Raw genomic sequence first — 22,966 nt, forward strand, 5'->3', positions numbered from 1 at the left:
TCTCCAGCCCAGGGCGAGCAATGTTCCCACCTGGAAGTGCACCCCAGGGGCCCGGCCAATATTTCTCTGGGTGCCAAGTCACTCCTGGGCACCCCCTGGACAGGGTCAAGTCTACAGCACATGGAAATGCAGGTTCCTGGTGGTATCCGGTGCAGTGTGCGTGTGTGTGCGTGTGTGTATGTGTGTGTATGCGCACGTGTGTGTGTGCATATGTGTGTGTGTGTGTGTGTGTGTAGGAGGACACGAGACAGGTCTGTCTCACTGGGGGGATTCTGTGACTCAAGTTCAGAAAGGATCCAGCGAGAGTGAGAAGTCAAAGCAACGCCTAGGGTTCTCAGATGAAGAGAGGCTTACATGTTCCAACAGTGCCGTGGCACTAAATGCGTATTCCAAGCAGACGGCCCCCTAAATCACAGAGCCACGTTTGCCTCTGGGATCCCCCAGTGAAGATGACGTCGCCATGTTCTAAAGCCACAGGGCAGCCTCCCAGTCCCCTCTGCCATGAGCGTTCAAACCAACGGAAGAGCCACGATCTTGGACACCGTCTTATGAGATCCCCCCGAGGAGCTGCTTAGGGGGTGGACTTGGGGTGAGGACAGGCTCAGCCTGCCGAAAGAAACGGCCACCGCCTGACGGGTAAGGGCCCAGGGCACCTACCTGGACTTCACGTGTGTGATAGGCGATGATCAAACCCAAGAGGATGATGGTAGACAGACTGATAAGGCATTTCAGGGCCAACGAAAACATGGAATCCTGCGGGAGAAACGGAGAGAGGATTACCGAGGGCCAGGAATGGGGCGGCCCATTTTACTCGGAGGCCATGTAAAGGGGGAGCCCTGGGGGCAGCGGGGGGACTGTCACCAGAAACTGCCTTAGGCTGGGCCCTGAGCCGCGCCATCTCAGCCGCGGCTCCCAGCCCGGCCTCTGTCCTCAAGGGCTAAATCATTGCGGCCTCCCTGGGATGAACGCTGCTTGGGGGTGATGGATCACCTTTGTTATATGTGACTAGAGTCAGTGTGATGTGTTGTTTAGAATTTTTGCCTCCGTGCTCATAAGTCATTTGAACATAATTTTTTTTTTTTTTTTGGTGCTGCTACGATATGGTTTGGGCATCAACACTGCCAGCTGAGGCCTCTCTTTTCTCTTAACAAACCTGAGCCAGAGGATTCCTGCGGTCCCTCTCTCTCTGACCGTGCAGAATTTTGTCAGGAATGAATTAGACTGTCATGGCAGCTGCTCCCATCTCCTGTTTTAGGTCAAGGGCAGGGAGGGAGGCAAGGGTGGCAGAAGAGCGACTGAAGGGAGAAGGGGGCTGAGCACATGAGCCACTAACTAGGGGTCCTGGGCAGGAGAAGGGCCCTGAGGGGGCCCCCTGCGGGGGGTGGGGAGGCAGGTTGGCTACGTGGCCTTCACTGCAGCCTCCCAGCCCCAGGGGAGCTTAGAGGACCCCCGTGGTTGGGAGCACAAGCTCTGGGGGCAGCCTGTTGGTCCAAACCCTGACACAGCCACTAGCTAAGTGACCTCAGGCTGCCCGGCTGCCTCGTGAGCCTCGGGGGACAACCTCCCTCGTGCGGCTGCCGTGAAAAAGAACGGACGTGTGTGCATGCGAAGGGCTGGACCGGTGCCTGGCTGTGTCAAGGCCAGCTCCCACTGCCATTTACTCTGCTTCCTCTACAAATGCAGGGCGACCCCGTGCCTTCCTGGGCGTTGGAAAGCCCAAAGGAAGACAGGAGCGCAGCCTGAGCGAAGGTAGCAGGTGAGAAGCCGGAGCCCGGGTGTCCCGAGAGATGGACGCCGCACAAGAAACAGCCCCTGTGCTCCCAGGGCTGGGGTCCGAGCAGCGCCCGATTTCATGAAGCACCTTACAGTGGACAAGGTGCTTTCACATACCCGTTCTCATCCATCCTCACCATGGCCCTGGCCTCTATCCCAACTTGACAGACACCCCAGCAAACGCTCAGAGAGGCTTGTGCCAAGTTCACAGCCGAGGCCTCTGACTCCCGGGGGAGCACTCCCACAAGCCCTCAGGCCCTCTCTCCAATGGGAAACAGCAGAAACGCCCTCTGAGAAGTGTCCCCCATGACCGCTTACGACCATAATGGAAGGTATTTCAAAGGTAGGATATGATTAACTGCCTGGTGAAACGTACAGTACACCTGGGGTGGGAGGGGGGAATCAAGAGAGGGAGACATCCCTGTTCAGAAAGCTTCCAGAGAGCCTGGCTGGCGTGGCTCAGGGGTTGAGCGTCGACGTATGAACCAGGAAATCAAGGTTCAATTCCTGGTCAGTGCACATGCCCAGGTTGCAGGCTCGATCCCCAGTGTGGGGCATGCAGGAGGCAGCCAATCAGTGATTCTCTCTCATCATTGATGTTTCCATTTCTCTTTCTCTCTCCCTTTCCCTTCTTCTCTGAAATCAATAATTTAAAAAAATTTTTTTAAAGAAAGCTTTCAGAGACAGAGTGACAGGGGGCTGGGGGCTGCAGGGTTGGGTAGCGTTGTCCAATAGGGCAACCACTAGAGTCCCGCCCAAACCCACGCTCCCACCGCCCTCTGCAGGCCGAGACGGAATGAAAACAACCCTCCCCTGTGTCTGTCCATCTACTAGTCATTTATCTGATACAGTTCCTGGGGCCCACGTTATGCCAGGCAAGAACCAGCACTTGGGAAACCCAAGGGAGAACTAAGGAGATCGCTCATTCATTCACTGTTTCTTTCGTTCATGACCATTTCAACCACTTCTCATTTCTTGAGCAACTACTACATGCCCAACAGTGTACTAGATGCTCTAAGATATTTACAGAGAGGCCCTGCCCACCAGACGCTACCCATGTGGCTTATACACGAACGCTGACTTCCTACACCGTGTGGGGTTGTCCAGCTGTGGGGAAGGGTCTCCATTGTGCGCTGCCCAGACAATGATCTAAACATAAGCCGCTTCCTTGGCCCACAAGTTCATGAAGAGCAGCCTGCAGCCATCACTCAGCACACGTGTACGGGGGCTGGTGGTGTGCTGCTCCCATTACGGGCACGAAGCAAAACAGACCTCAGTTCCAGTCCTGGAGAAGGTTCTGGTCTTCGAAAGCACCCCTTGATGCCCGAAACATGAACCAAGCCACAGGCCTGGATGGGACTGAAAGATCAGGCAGTGAGATCAGGGACATGCGGGCTGTTGTAGGGTGAGACAGAACTCCCTACAGGAAGCAACTGGGAATAGCTCACAACGTTTCTGAGCCAGGAATGACCATAACTTTCTTCTCAAAGGAGCCTGAAGGCGTCTGGGGAGCATCAAGCCTCCCGGGGAGGGGTGTGGGATCAGCCGCACATTTCAACCTCTAATTTATTTCTTTTGGCAGAAATTAACTGAAATCGTTATCCCAGTCTATTTCTATCATCTTTAGAGGAAGAGGTGAAGGGGGCCAGATGGTGTCTCCTCTCCTCTCAGCCTCTTCCTTTTGTTCTACAACTTGAAGCCTTTACGTAAGAGGCAACTCCTACCTGCTCCATGGTTTTGAATGGTGCAGCCTCCTTGGCCAGCTCCAGCCCCATAGGGAGATGAGCTGTGCAGTGGGTCAGCCGCAACACTCGCTACTTTACAGATTTCCTTGCATTCTCTATCACATGTCAATAAAAATAGACCATCAACCATTCTTAATAGCTGGGAAACATGTCAAATAATTCTGGCTGGACTGGAAATGTTTTCTTTTTGGATAAATATTTCATGACCATCTTTTCTTTGCTGACTGAACTCCAATGAAGCTTGAAATTGATATGGTTCTTGGGTGATGACAGCAACTCGGGGCTGGCTAATTAGTTGCCATACACTAGGCCCTGGGGGCACCTGGCGCACCTGCTCCGCCCCACTCACTCCCTCCGAGGGCCAAAAGAGAGGGACAGGGCTGGGAGTCCTACGGCCAACTGGTCAACCCCTGTCCCCTGTAGCTCAGGACTTTTCAACAACAGAATAATCACCCTTAATACACATGAATGCTTAGGAATTCTATCTCAACAGATAAGAGTCATTTTTAAGTCATTTACTCCTCAATGCCCAAAAATAGTAGGGTGGGTAGGTAAATTCAAGAATAGCCAGTGACAGAACACTATGCAGACACCTAAAAGCATTTCTATAGAGAATATTTGAAGACATGAGGGAAGGTTCAGGATGTAATACCAAGTGAAAAACCCAGGCCCCGAAACTGGATATATGGTATATTCCCAATCAGTTTTCAATTTTTTACTTTTAATGTAAAAAAAAAAAAAAGATGGTGAAAATACGGTATCATGCTCTAAAGTGGTAGGCAGGGTGCTCAACTCTCAGCACACGTCTGTACGCTCCTACCAGGGAGAGATGGAGAGTCTAGGAAACACATTGATACCATATCACCGCTGATGCTTGAATACAGGTGTTTAATAAGTGCTTCCTGCGTCCTAGCTGGTTTGGATTAATGGATAGAGCATTGGCCTGTGGACTGAACGGTCCTAGGTTCGATTCCAGGCAAGGGTCAAACCCAGTAGGAGGTGTGCAGGAGGCTATCAATCAATGATTCCCTCTCATTATTGATGTTTCTATCTCTCTCTCCCTCTCCCTTCCTCTCTGAAATCAATAAAAATATTTTTAAAAAAATAAAGAAGTACTTCCTGAAATTACTTAGTAATAGTACTTTTATTTTTGCCTCACATTTATTGAGTCCTGACTGTGTACCAAGCCCCAGACGATGCCTACTACACAATTTAACTTCTGTCCACACCCTACAGACGAGGTCACAGTCTCCATTTTACTAATAGAGAAATAAATAAAATGACTTTCCCAAGGTCACACAACTAGCCCAGATTTTAGCTCTATGCCAGATTTTCTCCTATATACCACGCTTCTCCCCTTCCTTCAAACGAACTAGGTTTCCGTGTGACATAGTGAATTCCCGTCATTCTAGTGGAGGCTGGCTATAAGCCATCAGGGGTGCCACCAAGTGGGAGGGTGAACCCTAAGACACCCCCATTCATGTGGTCCCTGTTCTGCTCCAGGCCATCAGCCAGCCCTTCACAGATCTGTGATTTCTCATCGATGACAACATCCGTGATAAAGAACTAACTACTGGTGGGCTTTCCATGCAAGGTGGGCATTGCCAACCCACTTTTACAGAGGAGGACACCGAGGCTCCGAGACATTAACTTGTCCAAGGATGTGCCAACAAATGGCAAAGGCAGGACTGATGAAGCTGGGATGACTCCAGATCTGCCTACCTCCCGGTTCCATGCTGCGCACACCAACACCCCCACCAACACCCCACCATGCCCCCTGGCCCCCCGTGTCTGCAGCGAGGCCCTCAGACTGCCTCGGGCCGTCCTCCCCCGAAGTGGTGCAGAATGACGGAGCGTGCGCCCGGCTCCTGAGCCAGCCGTATAAATTGCTCTCCTGCCTGCCCGTGGCTTCCAAAGACTGGCCAGAACGGTAATGATGACGGTAGATCTTCCCAGAGACACTGAAGTCTTAAATGTGTTTTATTGCTTGGAACATTTGAAAAGAACAGAAAACTATGCTTGCAGGCAGAGTCCTGAGAGGCACGGAACAGAAGTGAAATAGCATCTTAACCGGGGGAAGCGTGTGCAGGGGCCTTCCCCAACCACGCTGAGGCCCCCAACATGTGTGTGTGTGTGTGTGAGCACGTATGTGGCACATTCATGATTTTTGTCACTGGCTAGAACCCCAAAAGAGAAAAAGGTGATACCATTAAAGTCAGTATTTACTGAATTAAGAGCTACGTTTTGTGCATTCAATCGGGAAATGATTGATTTCGAAATCTTTTCTGTTTAGTGAGGTCAGCTTTTCCTTCAATTTCATGGAGAGGCTCCAAAATGGATGGATACTCAGCATCCGCTTAATACTGTGACTTGGTAATGCTTGTCCTAATTAGACACTCTTGCTAATTAATGTTATGCAAATTAAAACCAGCCCCTCGGCCCCTGGCAGCTCAGACCGCCATCCTGGTTGCTGTTCCCTGTGGAGAGGGGGCTCCGCCCTCCACCTGGGCTTCCACAGCGGCGCCAAGGCCCTGCCTTCTTCCCCACTCTCACGCTGCCTCTCTCACGATCGCTCCTCCTCAGCCACTCTCTGCACCGCTCGCCCTCCTGCTCATCTCTTCCTCAGCCTCAGCCTCTCAGCATCAGCGGCCTCGGGTAAGGACAGCCATGGCACCTCCTGGCATCCTCAGAGTGACTGGCCAGCCCGGCTCTTCCCAGAAGTCAGTCACCAGAATCCTATCTTGGTCACTCGTGGCCCAGAGCGGAATCACTCAGACCCTCTGCATCCGTGGACTGCGCAACCTGAGAGCAGGGGACACAGGGGAAGCTGTCACCGTGGGGGGGGGGGGGGGGGGAGACCGGGCCTGGGGCCTCAGAAGGATCTCCGAGAGGCCTGAGAAGGGACAAGTTCCAAGAACCCAGGGTGCTTCGTAACCAAGAGGGCTCTGGAGTGTGGCCCTGGCCCTCCAGGGAAAATGCCTGGCTGTGGATAAGCCGCTTCACCCTTCTGGGCCTTGGTCCCCCCAGGAAAATAGTCCCTGAAGCTCAGCTAAGCCAATGGCGCTGGCACACACGGGCCGCGGCACGCACACGCGTCACAGGGACACGCACACCGCCCTCCCCTGTCCTGCTCTTTTCCTTCCCACGCGCTTCTGCGCACGACAATCTTGTGAGTGCGGAACGGTCAGCAGCAAAACTCACTCCTCAAACAGAACACGGCGGCTCCCTCGATTGCCGTGGCCCCTTTCTAAATGATGTGGGGTTTAAGGTCAGAACACCGACAGCCCAGTCAGAACGCCGCCTCGGCGCAGCTCACTGACCGCGTGACTCTGGCCGGGTCACTTGCCCTCCCGGGGCCTGCTTCCCTCTCTGCAGCCGGGTCTAACAGGGCAGCCTCGCCGTCCTCGCGGGCGTTGGAGGGTGAAATAGAATAATGCACCTGAAAAAAACTTACTCTTTTCCACACAAGGAAAACCCCACCTTCCTGTGTGGCCGATCACCCTCTCTCCTGCTGCACAGATGTCAGTGCCGGTGAGGAGTCGGGGCTGAATGCACCTCCGAGGTCAGCACGTTAGGGTTGCGACAATTTACAAAGGGGCTCCCAGCCTCTCAGGAGGACACCTGTGGCCGCCTTCCGTGGGCTGAGCATCCATTCCCACGTACATATTTACTGAGCATCTACTCTGTCCAGACCTGGTGCTGGGTGCTTGCAAAATGCCAGGGATTCCTCAGCCCCCATCCCCGCCTGCTGAGCCTGAATCCCGCCAGGCAGGCGAAGGGGCAGGGAGCAGGGCCTGGAGGAGGACTGGGCTGGGACAGTCAGAAATGGGCGGGAAGCCCAGGCTGAGAGAGGAGACCTCTAAGTGGCTCCTGAATGACCAGCGCGTGACCAGAGGGGGTGACCCTAGAGAAGTAGCTGAAGCTGAACTTGACTCTACACCTTTTTTTTAGAGATGAAGAAAGAGAAAGTGAGGGGGAGAGAGAGAGAGAGAAGGAGAAACATCAGTAATGAGAGAGAATCATTGGTCAGCTGCCTCCTGCACACCCCATACTGGGGATCGAGCCCACAACCCGGGCATGTGCCCTGACCGGGAATCGAACCGTGACCTCTGGTTCATAGGTTGACGCTCAACCACTGAGCCACGCTGGCCAGGCCTGGCCCTACATCTTGGGTCAGGCACTAACCCAAGATGCTACGCACGGAGGCCACAGGCTCTCCGCATGAGCTGCACAGAGGAGGGGTCTAAGGCGTTCTCCTGCTCAGTACCCACTAGAGTGAGCGCCAAGCCTGGCTACTCGCCGCCGTGTGAGTGAGGGCAGGTCTTCCCCAGGTCCCGGGGCTGGAGAGGGGGCTGAGCATCGCTGCTGCCTTTCCTACGTCTGAGTCACCTCACAGGGAGCTTCTGCGCCGGCTCCCGCCCCGCCCACGGCTGGGGAAGGCATGAGGCATGTTCCCGGTGCGGGAAGCCACGGAGAAACCGCCCACGCTATCCGCTGTGTCCCAGGCGCCGCCCGGGACATTCGGAGCCAGCTGACAGCGACCAGGGGGATGCTGACCTCTGCCCTTGGGAGGCTGCTTCTCGGAGCCCCATCCTCAGTCCCCTCATCTCAGCTGGGAGCTCTGTTCCTTGCCGAGATGCTACACAGGGTGACCTCAGCACCAAGAACCCCACTCTTCTGGCCTGGGCCCCGCCCCCTCCCCCACCCTCACCCCCCAACAGACTGCGCCTGGTGTCACCGGGTCAGCCACTCTCCCCACTGGGGTGGCCACAGCACTATCACCATCTAAGCCCCAGTTACCCACTGATGTTCGCTGTCACTCACCCACCAAGATGGAAGCCCCCCAGGGCAGGATTCTTCCGTTTCATTTGTCCACCTCTACATCCCCGCACCCAGGATGGCCCAGTGCAGAGCAGGTCAAGAAATGTTACTGAAGATTGAATATGTGAGTGAAGGGAGTGAAATTTTGAGATGTGTCAGGCAGCTAGGCACTTCCATCCTGAAATTCCAAATGTGTGAACACTAACGGGCCCTGATGGAAATAACAGCTTAATGTGTGTTCACCGCGGGCCAGGCGCGGTGGCCATTGTTTCATCCTCAGAAGAGCCCCATCAGAGGCCCAGGGAGCTGCAGTCACTCGCCCACTGTCCCGAGCAAGGCAGAGGCGGAGGCCAGATTCGAACCCCGGCAACTCAGACCCCAGGTCGTGCTCTTGCCACCCGGCAAGCCTCACGACACACGGATGTCAGTCATCGGAACTACGGCTCTGCAGGCCCAGCCTTCCGGGCCCAACGAATGCCCATCGCGCCTGCTCCCCGACGAGGCCCCAGCGGCGTCTCCGTTAACCCTGAGGTCAGGGCTGGGGTCTGCATCACAACTGTAAGTGAGGCCTGGCCAGGCCTGGGGTGGGGGGACAGGCAGGAGATGTTGGGGAGTGAAGGAAGCCGATGGTCTCAAAACAAAACTCACAGCCAGGTTGGCCGGGGGCCCTGCTCTGCGGCCCTCTGCTCTGTCACTCCCGGAGGAGAGGGAACCTGGTGGGTGAGGGCCATCACGCAGCTCATAACAAGGGCATTCGGGCCTGCTGACGTTTAGTGACGCCAGCACGGTGACCAGGACGCCAATCAAGAGGACGTGATCCTCCGTGGGCCCTGGCTCTCCCGTGGCGTGATGCCTCAAGGAAGGAGAAAATGTCATCGGGAGACCAGGCTACCAAAATATCAAGCCAGACGGGTCCCCGCCCCTCTGGCCACACACATAACTCCAATTCAAACGATGGCTTCCTTCACACGGTCTGAGCGGAGAGGAGCTGGTCTCCCCTGCATCCTCTGCTGCGTGCTTGCTGACCATTTGTGTTCCTGCCCCGCTTACAGCGTCGGCAAAGGTCCCATGGGGTTCCGTCCCGTTTTACCACGTGCTTACCGTGTGCCAGGCACCGCGCTACGTGTGGGACAGAGAAGCAGACAAGACCCGCTGGGTGCTTGCTGCTCGTAAGGGAGTGAACGTGGCCCTCCCGAGACGCTTCCGGACACAGAGTAAGCACTTAAGCGAGGTCCACGGGGTGAGTGATGTGGGGGGATAAATATAGCCTCAGACTCTCGAGCTCTATTCCAAGACAGAATGAAACCAGAAGGGGCTGTCTCCCCCTCACACACACCGGGGAGGATGAGGGTGGCGTGGAAGCTGGCCAGGCACCCACAGCCCAGGCCACTCTAGAACGGAGGGGCCGTGGCCTCATCCCAGAGCAGTGACGTCAGAACCTCTGCAGGTGAGGCCTGGGCACTGACCTTTCCCAATACTTCAGTGATTCTCGTGCGCAGGCCAGGGGTGAGCATCGCTGCTCGGGGGGCAGGAGAAAGAAGCCCAGAAGGTTGGGGCCGCCCTCCACCATCACAGCCTTGCCAGACGCTGGTGAACAGGCAGTCGAGCATAAGCAGCGGAGCCCCGGAATCTTGGAGCGAAAAGGCGACTTAAAAGCTACCTAATCGCGGCCGGTCAGCAATCACACCACTCCGCAGCCTCCTCCAGCTTCGATGAATGAACACCTGTCACTGTGCGTCTCATTCTGAAGGTCCCAACCCACACCTGCATCTCCGGAGAGGCGCATACCGAAGGTCTCTCATCCCGGCCCCAGCATCCATCCTGGCAGCGAGGGGTCCTGAGTGACAAGGAACCACCTCACCTTAGCTCAGCCCCACGCGGGTGTGGCAGAGCCCTGCCAGCAGGCTGCTCCGTTTGCCATCATCACCACGAGGGGCTCCCCTTACACGGACCCGCTGCTTCCCTCGCCAAGACCACGGCCCCGATTCCCTCAGCTTGCAGAAGCCTCCAGCCTCTTAAATAGTCTAGAACGTTTGAAACAAACAATTGTGCTTCCGGATGGCTTACTTGGAAGTCATTTTGTTTTCTCTTATTAAAACCCACCTGACCCCCAAACCAATAAAACCACAGGAAAGCGTGTTTGCACTGCAGGAAGCTGTGCGTGCTCCCTGGGCCTCTGGCTAGAACTGAACCTGCCCAGGCCTGGACTCCTCTCCCCCCATCCTGCCCCAGGACACACACACACACACACACACACACACACACACACACACACACCAGCCTCCCAGCTTCTCTGCAGGAGCTGTGGTCACCCAACGGCAGCAGACTGGGTGAATGCCCCTTCGGATGGGGCAACTTGAAGTAAGGGTGCCGATTCGATCACCGGATAGCCACAGGGAAACCTGTGTTGGTTTTAAGGACACAAGGTGAGGCCTACAGACCACCCCACCCTCCGTCTCCGCCTCACCACCTCCTCCAATTGGTCCCCCCTCTTCCTCCCCGCAGCCCCTGCCTCTGCCTGCACCGAGGGCTGCTGCTGGGGCAGAAGCAGCACCTCGACCTCACCTGTACCTCCCAGCCTCCTCAGAGAATTCCGGGGGGGGGGGACCTCTCTTTCCACTCCCCGCCTGCTGCCCGGAGGCACACCCATCTTCATCCCCACACGGGGCAAAACCATCCCCTGAGCCTGGCAGTGTTTGGGGCAAGTGAAAATTTCACGTTGCACAGAAATCCCATATGGTGAGAAAAACAGTCGCCTGGGCGGCCCCACAGACACCCCTGAAGGCTGCCTGGGAGCCTCCCCGATAAAGAACAGCCCTGTCTGTGTTTCCCCTGCCACGTTCCCCGGCTTCCCGGAGCGGCGTTCTGCGGACAGCATCCCCTTCCCGCGGCTTCCACACCCACACGCCTGCCAATAGACGTGAGACGGCAAGTGCTCCGCCCAACACATGGGCTTCGCTGCAGGGGCCTCCTAGGCCGTCTGGTCCAACTCCCCCCCCCCCCCCCCCCCCCGTTCCATAGGCAAGGACGCCGGGGGCCAGAGAGGGCTCTGTCCTACCCAAGGCCACGGGCAGTGACGGCAAGGGCTAACGCTGCCCTGCCGCGTCGGAGGGCGGGGCCGGTGTTGTTCCCGTGTCCCCATTCTGCCTGTTCCTGCGCCGGACGGTCCCAAAAGGGGCGGGGACCCTGCCTGATTGCTTCCCAACCCCTTTGCAAACACTCAATCCAGGTTCGGGGAACGGACATTTCTGATACGGCTCCCTCAAGGGCAAATCAGAAATAATAGTTACCTGCTCCAGATTCTCTATCTTCTTTTTGCTTAGAAATCTAAAAGCCTCAACATAAATAAAGGGAAATGGTCTGGAAAAATAACCAGTTGGCATGGAACAACTGGCGTTTCAGAGCTGCCTGAGAAGTAGAAATACCGTGTTTTCTTTGTGTGTGTTTTTTTGTGTGTTTTTTTTTTCAGAAACTCGGCACAGCCCGAGTTGTTAACTCCTAGACATTTGGCACCGGCTGTTCGATTGTTTGGATGTGATGGACGATGTTGACAGAAGTGGTGGAGCCCAAACACGGGCTATTAATAGGACAAACCTGGCACTCCTGTGTCTCTCTCTCCTTCACTAGCTCTCTGGCACCACACTGTTGCCAACCTGCCCACCTTTGGCTCTGAGGTGCCGTCAGTTCCAGCAACGAGGCACCGGGCAAGCCATGTCTCCTGCCCACGTCCAAGCAAGCTCATCCCTGCGCCTAGAAGAAGGCCCAGGCCACAGGTGCCTGCCACAGTGCCGATGCCGGTTACCCACAGCCTAGGGGAGTCGGGAATCTCTCCTTCTCCATGTATTTGTTTTATCCACGTCCTTCCTCCAAGGACCTGGAGCAGTCCCCATCTCAAGCCAGGAGCTCATCCACCCAACAGCTCAAGTTAGAGCTATTTCCTTTTATTTATTTCTTTTTATTTTTATTGGTTTCAGAGAAGGAGAGATAGAAACATCAATGATGGGAGAGAATCATTGATCAGCTGCCTCCTGCACACCCCCACTGGGGATTAAGCCTGCAACCTGGGCATGCGCCCTGACTGGGAATTGAACCGTGACCTCCTGGTTCATCGGTTGGCAGTCAACCACAGAGCCGTGCCGACCCGGCAAGTTAGAGCTATTTCAAAGCAGGAGGACCCCCGTCATTCCCTAAGGGAGGATGCTTCTGGGAATTCTCTCCAGATTCAAACTCTCCACGGATTTACTGAGGGCCTCGGGCATGTCAGACCCTGAGCCTCCCCATTTTCATATAGGATCTCACTCAAGCCTCACAGCCAGGGGTTACTGTCCCCTCTGGCAAACGAGGAAACTGAGGCCCGGAGTGATGGTGCAGTCTGCTGAGGTCCCATAGCCAGTACGTGCAGGAGTCGCCCGATTCCGAGCCCAGGGCCGGCAGAGACCGGGCAAAGTCCTGCTGGACCTGAGCCCTGTGCTCCCCGGGGATGGGGTGCCGTGCTGCCGCTCCCCTGAAGCCGGAGCTGCAGGTCCTCGCCCCCTGAGCTGCATTTGTCTCCCCAGACACAGCGCCTCCTGGGCCGGGCCAGCTGTCCTCTGCCTGCGCTGGGTCAGCCACCGGGAAGCCAGGCCAAAGACCACACGGGACCGGCGTGGCTTCCTCTCCCGCTTTCACATCCATTGGGTGACAGTAAACACCCTTCCTTCCTTCCAGAGTAAGACCAGGAAGGAAGACCAGGTAATGAATGTGGACATGCTCTCCCCGCAAGGGTGCCCAGGAGCTGAAAACGGTCTCTGCGTGGGGTGACCGTGCACCCCGCTTTGCTGGGGGAGTCCAGCGATGCCTGTTGTCTGGTGCAATTATGAATCTGAGCAGTAATTATTCATGTCACACTCTCAAAAGTATCCCAGTTCAGGCAATGAACCACACGATCACCCTATAGACATAGCATCTGCTACCGTAGGGCCAGGGAACGGAGGCCTCTCCCTGCCCTTCTGGCCCCAAGTCTCCCAGCGTCCACACCCCCTCGTACAGCGGGAGGGGCGGGGCTCCACGCTGCCATCGGCAGACCCTTGGCCAGGGCGCCTGCTCCTAGGCTCAGGGACAGGCCTCTTTTTGCTGGATCCCAGCGATTATGAGTAGACACTATTTTTAGCAGGGCAGTGCCGCAGTGCCTGGATTAATTGCAATTAGACTTCACTCCTGTAAGGGTTATTCCATCAATTACAGACCATCCCATGTGCCTCGCCCGCCTTAATCCTCTGTGGCTTGAATTTCTCAGCACAAAGCAGCTATCCCCATGGAAAAGATCAGATCCCACTAATATAACTGATACTGAATCCTTGTGTCCCGGATGTCGGTTTTGAGCTTTCCGGTTTAGGGAGCATTTCCTTGTGCAGTTTCCTCTTTGATCCCTTGGAAGTCGCGAGAGCCGCTCCCATTCGGCGAACGGAGAAACTGAGGCTCGGTGTACTGACGCAGCTATCCAAGGTCACACAGCTAGGAACCCCAACTCTCCTAATACTGTGTTGACAAAACATTGTCTTCTTTAGAGATCGACAAGCATGACGGGCATGGGAGCCTTTGGCATGTGACCCCGGGCTCCAGTGGTCGGACACAGCCCACGGCCAGGCATAGGGGACGGTATCTGTGGGGACTGGAGGCGCCCCCTCCAATGCAATGCATCCGTGATGCATGTCTGCGGGCAGACAGTCCTATGGTTTGCACATTTCAGGTGACCTACCGACAGAAGGAAAAAGAAAGAAACTTCAAGAGAGCATGTCCACACCTGAACGTACGTCCATACCAAGAAGACCCGAACCTTCCTTCTCCCGTACTCAGCGGGGAGAGCAGCGGAAGGCACCTCTTGCTGGTGAGGCGATGGCTGGACTCCCACGGGCCCCCTCTGGGCGCCTCCGTGTTGAGATGGGAGCAGCCAGAGGGACCGTGGCTGCTGCTTGGAGGGCCTTGACGTGGGCCCCTGCCCCATATCTGCTGGGCCCTGCGCTGATCACAGAATGTGCTAAGTAGCACTTAGAATGAAGGGGGGAATCTGAGCCACCTTTCATTTCCTCTTTCCACGGACTAAGCAGATACTTCTTTGTTTAGAACAGCGGTCGCCAGCCTTTCGGCTCTCGCGGACCACCAGTGGCCCACAGACCACCGGTTGGCGGCCGCTGGTTCAGAACCCGCTGTTTGAGCATTTCGATAGGACAGCTGTTTTCCTAGGAAACAGAAGCCCCAGGGCACTCCTCCTCGGGAGCCCTCAGCCGGCCGCGGCTCTAGGACCAAGCACCGGTGCTGAGCAGGTAGCGGAGCAAGCCTGCATCCGCCCACAGCGTCACCGAGGCCTCCTGCAGAAGTGGCTCCTGGGCGTCCCAGGCAACCACGGCAGCTGACGACACCTGAGCTTTGAAAACCCGGGGCCGAGCTAAGGAAAACCACTGCCTGACCCAGAGGCACTGACCTCTCCACACTAGCTGCCCCTTTTCACCTGGGGCCGGGTAGATGGGGGGCTGGGCCCAGGGGAATGAATTGTTTCCCTGAAGATGCCCCAGTAGGCCAGGGCTGTGAGCCAGGGGGGAGCCGGGGGGGCTGCGGCCAGGGGACCGGTGTTCCTGCGGGAGCTACAGGGGGTCAGGAGAGCACGCTCCTCCTGGAGGACTCATCCTCGGCCTCCAGCTGCCACCAGCTGCGGAGTGTGCGGGGACCGCCCGGAGGCATGTGTCCGCGGCTGGAGGTGGATGGACGAGTACAGAACAAAGGGCGCGGGGGCCAAAAAGAGAGGCAGCTGTGGGGATGAAGATCGTCAGGGCTGAGACAGGCCTTAGAGTCTTCCCTTGGCCAACGTCCCCCAGCTGCTCGGTCCAGATCTAGAACCGAGAGCTAGACTCCAGCTCCCAGGCCCCTGCTCCGGCTCCACGCCATGGGGATGGCACACTGGCTGCTGTGAGGCTCCGACTGTGCCGCCCTCGGCCTAAAGCCTTCCTACGGCTTCTGCGGCCTCTAGGATAAAGGTGGGCCCCTACGCGAGGCACCTGCATGATCTGACCCCTGCCCACTTCCTTTTTTTTTTTTTAATCCACACACGAGGATATTTTTTCCATTGGTTTTTAGAGAGAGTGGAAGGGAGAGGGAGAGACAGAGAGAAACACCGATGTGAGAGAGACGCAGCGATTGGTTGCCTCCCGCATGGCCCCCCGACCAGGACCGGGAGCCTGCAACGGAGGTACGTGCCCTTGACCGGAATTGAACCCGGGACCCTTCCGTCCGCAGGCCGACACTCTAACCACTGACCAAACCGGCTAGGGCCCTTGCCCACTTCCCCAGCCTCCCTCAAACCACAGAGTCGAGCCACAACGAGCTACATTCACACACCCTCCAACAGGCACTGCGCTCTGACGTCGCTGGGCCTTTGCACATGCTCGGTGGGAAGCAGTGGCCTTCCGCTCTGGTCTGTCACCTTCCCCGTCAACGCTCGCACTGCTCTCACTGCCACCTCCTCTGAGCTCCCTCCCCCGGGCGCGTCGGGCGTCCCCGAGGACAGTGTGGCAGCGCTAAGTATGTTTCCCAGTCTCTGCACATGGAGCTGTTTGAGGGCGGGAACCAGGTCCTTTTCATCTTTGGGGTTTCCCCACCCCCAGCGCCTAGCATAGTGCAAGAACCCCATTAATGTTTGCGGAATTAATTAGCAAATTAAGAAGTGAGCGAACCCCCGGGCAGCACTGACAGTGCCTGTTTAAGGAGCTACTTAACCCGCGGAAGGGCCAGCAGCACCCAGAATACTCCGGACCCTCCCTTTTCTTTCTCATCTCCCTCCTTCCCCGGAGGGGGCGGGGGGGTCCACAAGCCACCACCAAGAGTCACGTGAGGTGGTGTCTCTCCTAGGAGAACAGCAGCCGAGACCCAGGGGCCCTGAGTAACGCCTCCAGCTGACCCGGACACAGGTCACCGCGTGGGGCTGGCGGAGCGGCCAGGCCGGTAACCGAGTTCACTTATCCATGAAATGAGCCTGTCCACATGTGGCCACTGCGTCTAGTGAAGTGCAGTGAACAGCCTCTCCCAAGCAGGGCATGGTCGTGCCCACCTCCCCTCCCCGTCACTGCTCCCTGGAAGGGGAGCAGCCAGTCTCCACAAGACAGACCCCTTGGGGACTAAGCCATGTGACGCTAGAGACCACTTGCCTTCTGCATTCCGTTTTCCCTACACAAGGTCTGAACAGGCTGCTTCACCCGATGATAACCGCTGGGCATCACCCACTAGTAGGGAGGGTAAAGGTGCCTCAGACGGCGAGACCACAGCAGGGACGTGGCCTGGTGGAGGCCAGAGGGGTGGCCACGGGCCGGCCCGACCACGGAGACTACTCCCCAGGGAGGGTCCCCAGGCTCGGACCCCAGTGTGGCCCAGCACTCCCCGCCGCGTGCCTGAGGCAGAGCTGGCCGGCAGAGCATTGCGCCTTTCCGAAGCAGCCCCCAGCCACCCCCAGAGCATTTCGGGGGGGGGGGGCCTGGCCACCCGGGGGAGTGTTTTGAACGATGAAGTGCAGAGACAAACACAGACGGGACAAGGTGCCGGGAGCCACATACCAGAGCTGCCTCTCTGAGCTGGGCGCGGCTCTGTGGGCTCCCGCAGGAGCAGGGCCCGGGGGAGGCCTTTGGCCGGGGGGGGGGGGGGGGGAGGGGGTGGTCCCAGGCCAGGAGGGGCGCACGGGGAGACAGGGATTTCAGAGCCCCGGCCTGAGAACCTGGCAGGGAAGGGGCTGGGAATTATACTTCTCCGTTTGGTTTGTCTATGTGTCTCTTGCAATTTATCTAGTATTTCCCGAAAGGTCACCGGGTGGTGATTTCAATATTGTAAAATTTGTTGAGATGCTCTAAAAGAAATGTACAAATTTCACAGATTTATGGCGGCTTAGAGAGAATATCTTTCATTAAAGGCATCTATTCTGAGTGCACTTTGGATAGGATTTGGCAACCGATTGGTTAGAGATCCAAAAAGGCCTTGTGCTATTAAAAGACTCATTGTGTGTTTTTGGGTGGCAAGAGAAATAGAAATCAAAGGCGTTCTCGAAGAGGTGGCTTGCGGATGGAGGAGAAAGTGGCGTGTGAAGTCACCACGGGCTCGGCCGCCTTCCCTTTGCCCCCAGCTGGGAGCCGGGTGAGAAAGATGCCGGCTGGAAGCAGGAGGCTCCCACCCCCGGACACCCCACAGGACCCTCCTCACGCCCGCTCACGGCTCCTCATTCGCCAAACTCAGCCGTGGCCGTTCCCAGGACAAGGAGCAGGGAGCCACGCCTGAGGGGAGAGTCCTCCCCGCGGACCGAGGGGCTCCTGCGAGCCAGCGCCTCCCCCCCCCCCCCCCCCAGCCCAGCCAGGATGCTCCGTCGCTGCACATGGCAGAGTCATTTCCGTCCTGTCAGCCCGTGATGCACAGCTTCCTGCCAGGACAGCGCAGGACCGGGGAAACGTGTCCCCCCACAGCCTCGGCCTCAAACGGAGCCAAAGAAGAAGCCCCTCCCTCACTCTGTCCCCACCAGCACCCTCCCCTGAGCCCCCAAAACTGGGCCACCCAACCCAGACTGAGGGGACCACGTGCCGGCATCTTGGGCCTCTGCCGCCCGGCGGCCTTTGTAGACACAGACCCTCCCAATCCCAAAGCCACCCAGAGAGCCTCGTGGGAGCTGACCATGGGGTTCTCCTCCCAGAAACCCCCTCTAATCCCGAGCTGGCTCCCTGGGGGCCCCCACTAGGGCTGGGGGGTGAGGAAGGGGCTCTTCCGGTAAAAAGACGGGCCACTGGCGACAGCTTCGGGGTCAGCACCCAGCAAACCTACCAGGGAGCAGAAATGAAAATGCTCCCACTCCCTCCAGGCCCCAGAGTCAATGGAGTGAGAGGCGGGGAAACAAACAAACACAATAATCCTCTCCATTCGCTGCGTCCTCCCAGGTGTCTGCATTATCCCCTTCCCTCCCCTGCAAACCCTGCCACCGCGGTTCCCAACGCTGCTGCTCATTAGCGTCACTGGGGGAGGTGGGGTTTTTTTGAGAATTTTATGAGTTTGGGTTTAAATGAACCGAACGAACGACATGCTGGGAAGCGAGATCTCGGATGCTCCTGCGCCGGGCGCGTCTAACACTTCCGATCGTGAGAGCGGAAGGCCAGAAGCTGGAGGCCAAACGCCAGCGTCGTTTTCAGATCCCAGGTGTTTCCAAAGGGCAGCCAAGCTTGGGGACCACTGAGGGGGGCGTTATTATTACCCCATTTTACTAACGAGAAAAGTGGCACTCAGAGAGGTCAAGTCACTTGCCTACAGTCACACAGCTTAGGAGCAGTGGAGTCAGCATTTCCGTTCCCACCTCTGTGGCTCCACCATGCCGCCCCCTCACCCCCAGCTCCTGCAGAAAGTCAGCCCCCCCCCATGTACTGCTCTCCCCCTCCCCCCTGCTCCCCAGTCAGAGCGGCCTAGGGCTGCTGTGCTTGTGGGCAGGGCTGGAGGGAGTGGGCTGAGCACGTGAGAACCGCCTGTAGGATCTGCTCCTTCCTCGTCTGACAATCCCACCTCCATTCTCCCCGGGAAGAAGCTCTGGCCTAAGAGGATCCTGAGAGGCTGGCCAGGTGTGGAGGCAACACAGCAGGCGTGTCCCTGAGTGGGTGGGTGAGCGCGCACCCTGGGTGCTGAGCGAGGTGGGGAGAGCAGGGGGGGGTGATGATCTGCTTCTCACTGGCTGTGTGACTGGGGCCAAGTCACTTCCCCTCTCTGAACCTCGGATCCCTCCCCTTCCAGCCCTGTCCTCCACCAAGCAAAGAATTCCCAGAGTGCTCTGGGGCGGCCCCTTTCTTGGGTCTGGAAGGGTGTGGGAACAGCTGTGGTCTTACCCCAGGCCTCAGAGTCCACACAGTTCAGGCACCCACAGACGCCTGCCCTCAGGGCGGCCGGGCCGGGCCAGGGAGGCCAATGCACCTGCTGAACATATGGGCCGAGGAGAGTTGCCCCAGGGGCAGCACCCACAGCTGCCCTGCCTGCCCGTCCTGGCCAAGACCCCCTGAGCAGGCCTGGAGCTCCACCTCACCCAGCCCTCCTCCACCTGCTTCCACCTCTGCTACCGTAAGACCCTCAAGGGAAGGGGCGGGGCTGGAGTCAACAGAGGCAGTGAAGCATCATGGGAAAATGGACTTTGGAGCCAGAAGACCTGGCTAATGCCCTGTTTTGCCACTTACTGGCCATGTGACCAACTCTCGACGTATTCATCTATAAAAGAGAGAAACCGTGACTGCATAAAGCTGTAGTCAACACTGAGGGGCTCAGCACAGGGCCTGGCATTTAAGGGGGGACCTCAGGAAAGGAGGGCTCTGAGGCTTTGTATGTCCACGGTCCCAGCACCTCGCGAGCCATGGCCCACAGAGTTAAGCGCTTCCTACGTGCACTGAACTGAACCCCAGCCTGTGTGCAGCCTCGACCGTCTGCTCAGCTTCCCCAGAAGCTAAAGTTCCCTGTGCACCCGCCACCACCAGGCCCGGTCCCTGCACCCGCCACACGGAACGTCCTCTTCCCCAGAACGGGAGCTGCCCCACCCAGAGCCTCCTGGAGCAGCCAGGGGCCTCCCCCACCCCCAGACCAGCCCACCTCCCCAGCTGCCTCCTGAGCCAACCTGCCCAGGCCTCCAGGCAGCACCCGCCAGGGTCAGGCCTCAAGTGCCCTCATCAAATCCAGTCCTAAGATTAGCCAGGGCCCAGGGAGGCCGGGAGGGAAAGACAGGGGTGGAGCCCGCTTCCCAGCCAGAGGCTAAAACCCTTCAAAGCAACCATGAGAGCTGCCCAGAGAGACACCCAGGCCCGGTGAGGAGTCCTCCCCGCCCGCCATCCCTCTCCACCCTCACTGCCCATTAGCCAGAGGCAACGGCACTTGGCCATACTTGGCCATCGTTACAACTCCAGGCGGCACTTAACGAAGTCCGCCATCGCGGGGAGACGGACGCTGAGAAATAATGACCCCGGAGACTCCTCAGGAAAAGCTGCCTGCACCCGAGGGGCGGCTGGGAGATTTAATGAAGCCAGTTCCACACGAGAGGCGGGCACGGGGCGCCTGGGTGACGCAGGGCCAGCAGGGAAAGGCTGAGGGCCGCCCCCGCCCCTAGGACCAGGAGAGGGAGGGGAAGGAGGAGGGAATGGGAGTTCCCATTACACAGATCTGGGCAGGCATCCTCATCGCCTCGCCTTCCCTCCCCAACCCTCCCCCAGCCCCTTCATCATGCAAATGAAGGGACTACACACATTTGCATAATTCATGCGTTATTAGTATGTGCTCTTGGCAGGCTTTTGGACTTCACAAAGCAATTCTGCTATCTTTAACGGAGACTAGGAGTCAATGGGAGAGATTTTCTGTTCTTTTCTCATTAAACACACACACAAAAAGTCTAAATCTCAAGTTGAGGAGCGGGTCATTAAAGAAACATTAAAGCCCTAGCTGGTATGACTCAGTGGATAGAGCGGCAGCCTGTGGACTGAGGGGTCCCGGGTTCGATTCCGGTCAAAGGCACACGCCCAGGTTGTTGGCTCCATCCCTAGTAGGGGGCGTGCAGGAGGCAGCCACTCAATGATTCTCTCTCATCGTTGATGTTTCTATCTCTCTCTTCCTCTCCCTTCCTCTCTGAAATCAATTTAAAAAAACAAAAGGCGGAGGGGGGGAGGGGCTTCCAATCAGACACTTGGGCTAAGAGAATATAAAGGGCCCGGGTGCCGGACACTGTGAGGTCATACGTCGTACCAGCTGTGCCTTTTGCACGCTCAGACCATGGGGTGGGCTTGTCCTCAGTGAGACAAAGAACGGGGAGACAGCGGACATTAGGTTTAGGGCACTGGGGGTTCCCAAGTGAGTCGGTAACAGCAAAACCCCCCCGCTCTGTGCTCGTGTCACTTGTCTGCATTTGACAAAGTGTTTTCACTCCACTCTCTTACCCCGCCCCCACCACAAGCCTATCAGGTGGGGAAGCATCAGTTTTACCCCCATTTTAGAGAGCGGGAAGCCGGGTCCCAGAGGGTAAAAGCTCCTCGCCCGAGATCAAACGTGGGCTCTCCTTATTCTTTCCACCGCCCCGGGGATGGCCAACACCCGCCACTCCTCCACCTTCCGTGCCCAGGACAGACATCACAAGTCGATCACAGAACTCCTCCCTCCCAGTTCCAAGTGCACTCAGAACCCTTCTCCACGCTGCCCTGCCAGCAGCTCCCACCCACTGTTCAGAACGGACACCCCGATAACAGCGGTCTGCTGCGCCTGCACTACATCCTGCCACGGCCTCGCCACCCAGCCCACACTGCGCTGGGCCGTGAGCTTCTGGGATATGCCTATGGGCTGAGCGTGGCCGAGCTGCTCAGCCAGGAGCCCCCTCGCTGGCCCCAAATGGGCTCCAAATAGAACCAGACACAACTGCTTCTGGGAGCAGGTCCCGAAGAGCCCCCCACTGCCCTCGGTCCCCAAAGCCTCTGCTCTCCGCACTGCAGGGCCCACCACCCAGGCCCGCCTTCCCCAGACCAAGTCCGCGTCCGAGAGCAGGGGCCCCGGGCGTCTGCGGCAGACCCAGGCTTGCTGCTACCTGGCAAGGAGCCCACCAAGGGCTTCAGGAAGAAAAGGGGCCAGACCCCCCCAGACCCCCAGCCCACACTGCCCTGGGCCCAGGGCCCCCCCCCCAGCCCCAGGCCGCTCTCCTCCCTCTGCATCCACTCAGCCGCTCCAGTCTGGAGAGAGATGCCCCACAACCTTTCCACCTGGGCCCACCCCGCAGGCCCCCCCCCCCCCCCGCCAGGAAACCTTGTCAATCACGGTAGCAAAGCCCTAAGGTGCTCATGGGGACCCTCGTGCGCCTCCTTGGTACGCAAGGTGGACAAGTGTGAACGCCCCCAGATCGCCGCCTTCCCCAAGCCCCTCCCAGCTCCCGAGCCCCAGGGCAGCGCTGGCTCCTTTCCCCAGTTGAGGGGGAGCAGGGTGGCACGGCGCCCACACCAGCGGGCACCAGCGCCCTGGCTGTGGGGGGCTTTCCTTCTGGAACTCACAGGGCTCAGTGCTGGCCTCCCGCCGAGCCTGAGGGAGATGGACTGCACCACCCTCTTCCTGCCACGTCCGAAGGGCCTGGACCGGGCCTCCCAGCCACCACCTCCACTGCCTGCAGCTGCTCCCCACCCCTCTATGCACCCCACTTCCCAGGCGGTCTCCTGGGCCCCTGTCACGCTCCACTGCAGTCACAAAGGCTCCTGCTCTGGTCACCTCTGCTTCCCCTCATCCTGGCTCTTTTCTGGATGACATTGGGTAGGGCCACACCAGGGCAGGGCCACACCAGGGCAGGGCCACGCCAGGGCAGGGCCACGCCAGGGCAGGGCCACGCCAGGGCAGGGCCACGCCAAGGGCAGGAGCAGGGCCACACCAGGGCAGAGCCACACCAGGGCAGGGCCACACCAGGGCAGGGCCACGCCAAGGGCAGGAGCAGGGCCACACCAGGGCAGAGCCACACCAGGGCAGGGCCACGCCAGGGCAGGGCCACGCCAGGGGCAGGGCCACGCCAGGGGCAGGGCCATACCAGGGCAGGGCCACACCAGGGCAGGGCCACATCAGGGCAGGGCCAGGCCAGGGCAGGGCCACAC

The 22,966-nt window shown here is 58.0% G+C and overlaps 1 protein-coding gene across 3 annotated transcripts in view; it reads right to left on the bottom strand.

Moving 5' to 3' along the window:
• Nucleotides 1-22,966, bottom strand: part of KCNN3 (potassium calcium-activated channel subfamily N member 3) — a 142,277-nt gene that overhangs the window by 100,785 nt on the left and 18,526 nt on the right. For all 3 annotated transcript variants that reach the window (XM_079761597.1, XM_079761599.1, XM_079761598.1), the window contains exon 2: nucleotides 658-753. In XM_079761597.1, coding sequence (XP_079617723.1) covers nucleotides 658-753 — 96 coding nt within the window. The remainder of the gene's footprint in view (nucleotides 1-657; nucleotides 754-22,966) is intronic.

This window comes from Cnephaeus nilssonii (assembly GCF_951640355.1).
Source record: "Cnephaeus nilssonii genome assembly, chromosome: 21".
NCBI classification, from domain to species: Eukaryota; Metazoa; Chordata; class Mammalia; order Chiroptera; family Vespertilionidae; genus Cnephaeus; species Cnephaeus nilssonii.